General features: G+C 45.2%; 1 protein-coding gene across 1 annotated transcript in view; it reads left to right on the forward strand.

Moving 5' to 3' along the window:
- The window catches only part of LOC107734417 (78 kDa glucose-regulated protein-like), a 10091-nt gene that overhangs the window by 3221 nt on the left and 3646 nt on the right, over positions 1-3224 (forward strand). Inside the window, exon 6 of the mRNA XM_016546369.1 lies at positions 145-535. Within this exon, the coding sequence (XP_016401855.1) occupies positions 145-535 (391 nt within the window). The remainder of the gene's footprint in view (positions 1-144; positions 536-3224) is intronic.

Consider the following 3224-nt stretch of genomic DNA (forward strand, 5'->3'; position numbering starts at 1 on the left):
TTATTTTTTTTTTTTTATATATATAAAGTATTGTTACTTGAAATAAAATGAACATTAACTTGGGGGAAAAAATATAATTTTTATTTTTTTAATGGATTTAATTGATAATAATAATAACCCTGTTGAACAACTTGCTCTCCACAGAACCGCTGCCGCCATTGCTTACGGTCTGGACAAGAGGGACGGTGAGAAAAACATCCTGGTGTTTGATCTCGGCGGCGGCACCTTTGACGTTTCCCTACTAACCATCGATAACGGCGTCTTCGAGGTGGTGGCCACCAATGGAGACACTCACCTTGGCGGCGAAGACTTCGATCAGCGCGTCATGGAGCACTTCATCAAGCTCTACAAGAAGAAGACCGGTAAGGACGTGCGCAAGGACAACCGCGCCGTGCAGAAGCTGCGTCGTGAGGTGGAGAAGGCCAAGAGAGCGCTGTCTGCCCAGCATCAGGCCCGCATAGAGATCGAGTCCTTCTTCGAGGGTGAAGACTTCTCCGAGACGCTGACCCGCGCCAAGTTTGAGGAGCTCAACATGGTAAGAGAAGCTCCGCTTTAGCAACTAAACCCTGACACAACTACAATTACAGTTTATTAATAATTCTTTGAATAAAACTGAAAAATTATAAATATTAGATGACACAACTTTCATATTTAGTTGATAGATTTTATAATCTATTTGGTTTTTATTTTTATTTGATTCAGTTTGTTACTAAAATAAAAATTTAAATTAATTAAAAAAATTAAAATAAACCATTTTAAAAGGCGAAAACTAATAAAAATTACATTTAAAAAATTTAAAATGTAAATATTACGTAAAAAATAAAAACATTTAAAATGTGAATAAATACTATAATAGAAAACTAAAAACAAACATTTTCATTACTTGAAATAAAATGAATGGTATTTGAAATAAAAGGAAATAAACTAATAATTATGACAAAACACACAAAAAAAACCTTGAGTTGAAATAAAAACTGAGGGGAAAAAGTATTTAAAATATTGATAAATACTATCGTAGTTTAATAAAAAATAAATAAATAACGTCTCTGGTTACGCATGTAACCATGGTTCCCCGAGAGGGAATGAGACGCTGCGCCCCCTAGGGGGCACAATGGGGAATGCAGCCTGCATAACCGGTGTCAGAAGCATGTGGAAAACCACGCCAATCTATTGGCCCACATGGCCCATGACGTCATAGGCAGGGTGCTGGAAGTATAAAAGGGCACCTGCTGAATACGTCATCCACTTAGCTGTCTGAAGGAGACGTAGACAGGCAGGCCGAAGGCATGGCAAGGGGGCGTAGCGTCTCGTTTCCTCTCGGGGAACCATGGTTACATGCGTATCCTGAGACGTTCCCCTTCTATGGAACTAAACGCTGCGCGGGCACAATGGGGAACGAAATCCAACCACACCGTGCCGAGGCGCATGCCTGTCCACCTGGTCGGAGCGCACCAAAGAAACAACAAACATACACCAAGCCTTTCCTTAGAAAGGGGCCATGGACATGCCACGGGCCGCTCACGCAACTTGGCAGAAACGGGGGAACCCGAATAGATCAAGGGGAACATCCCACCCAAGTTAAGAGCACAGCTATCCTCAGATAGTTATGCTATGTGAGCAGAACTAGCCTGGATACACAAGACCACTGAAGAGGCTAACTAGGAAGCCTCTAGAGGAGCTAGAGATCGGTTCATAAATCGCAGGTAAAGAGAGTAGCTGCTAAGCTAGAACACGGCTATCCTCAGATAGCTATGTCCCTAAGGTCTTATGAAGGCTTGTGTACCAGAATAACATAACCGAGATAGCCTTCCTACAGAGCTGCCCAGACCACAGAGAGTGGGATATCTACTTAATACCCTAGCAGGGGAGATAGCACTGTCTAGGTAAGGGCTCAAGAGACTGCTACAAAAAACCCTAAGCAGGGGAGCAATCACTGAGCTAGCACATAGCTATCCTCAGATCACTATGTACCCAGGAAGGGCTACCAGACTGAAACTACCCAGACCACAAGAGTGGGCTGTCTACTTACAACCCAAAGAGGGGAGACAGCACTGTCTAGGTAATAGCTCAAAAGAATGCTAAATAAAACACTAAAAAGGAGAGCAATCACTGAGCTAGCACATAGCTATCCACAGATAGCTAGGCTCAAGGAAAGGAGACCATTCCATTAGAGGGCTTACCGCAACCGCAGTAGAACACAGCTAGGGTCAGATAGCTGTACTCAGGTAAGCCCGTCCCGCCATACCAATGGCTGGAATATAACCACCCTCAGATGGCTATACTAAGGAAGTCCCCAGTCCATGTCAGAGCCTAGATAGCCTTTCTACAGAGCTGCTCAGACCACAGAGAGTGGGCTATCTACTTACTACCCTAGCAGGGGAGATAGCACTGTCTAGGCAAGGGCTCAAAGAGACCGCTACTTAAAGACCCTAAGAAGGGGAGCAGTCACTGATCGGTTACATAGATATCCTCAGATAGCTATGTACCTAGGAAGGGCTACCAGAAGTGGGACCGACTGAAAACTACCCAGACCACAAGAGTGGGCTGTCTACTTATGACCCAAAGAGGGGAGACAACACTGTCTAGGTATGGCGCAAAAGACCGCTATTTAAAACCCTACGCAGGGGAGCAATCACTGAGCTAACACATAGCTAGGCTCTAGGAAAGGGGACCACTCCATGAGAGGGCTCACCGCAATTGCAGTAGAACACAGCTAGCCACAGATAGCTGTATTCAAGTAAGCCCGTCCTGCCAAAACAATGGCTGGAATATAACCACCCTTAGATGGCTATATTAAGGAGGTCCCCAATCCGTGTCGGTCCCACAGTAGACAATACACAGCTAGCCTAGATAGCCTTCCTGCAGAGCTGCCCAGACCACAGAGCGTGGGCTATCTACTTACAACCCTAGCAGGGGAGATAGCATTTTAACCACCCTCAGATGGCTATACTAAGGAGGTCCTCAATCCGTGTCAGTCCCACAGTAGGCTAGCGAAGCACCTTGTTATTGACCAGGAGCTCACAAGAGGGAGATCCGGGCCATCAGTAAATGATTCGCTAAGAGTGAACACAAGATCAAAGCCTGATGTAAGCTGTGGCCATAACACAAGAGGGCTGGACACAGCTATCCTCGAATAGCAGTTCACTCAGGTAAGGCTGAAGATAGCCCAGACCACGGAAGTGGGCCATCTACTTAAAACCCCGAAGGGGAGACAGCACAGTCCA

This window comes from Sinocyclocheilus rhinocerous, unplaced genomic scaffold (genome assembly GCF_001515625.1).
Source record: "Sinocyclocheilus rhinocerous isolate Xijiao unplaced genomic scaffold, SAMN03320098_v1.1 scaffold1632, whole genome shotgun sequence".
In the NCBI taxonomy this organism is placed as follows: domain Eukaryota; kingdom Metazoa; phylum Chordata; class Actinopteri; order Cypriniformes; family Cyprinidae; genus Sinocyclocheilus; species Sinocyclocheilus rhinocerous.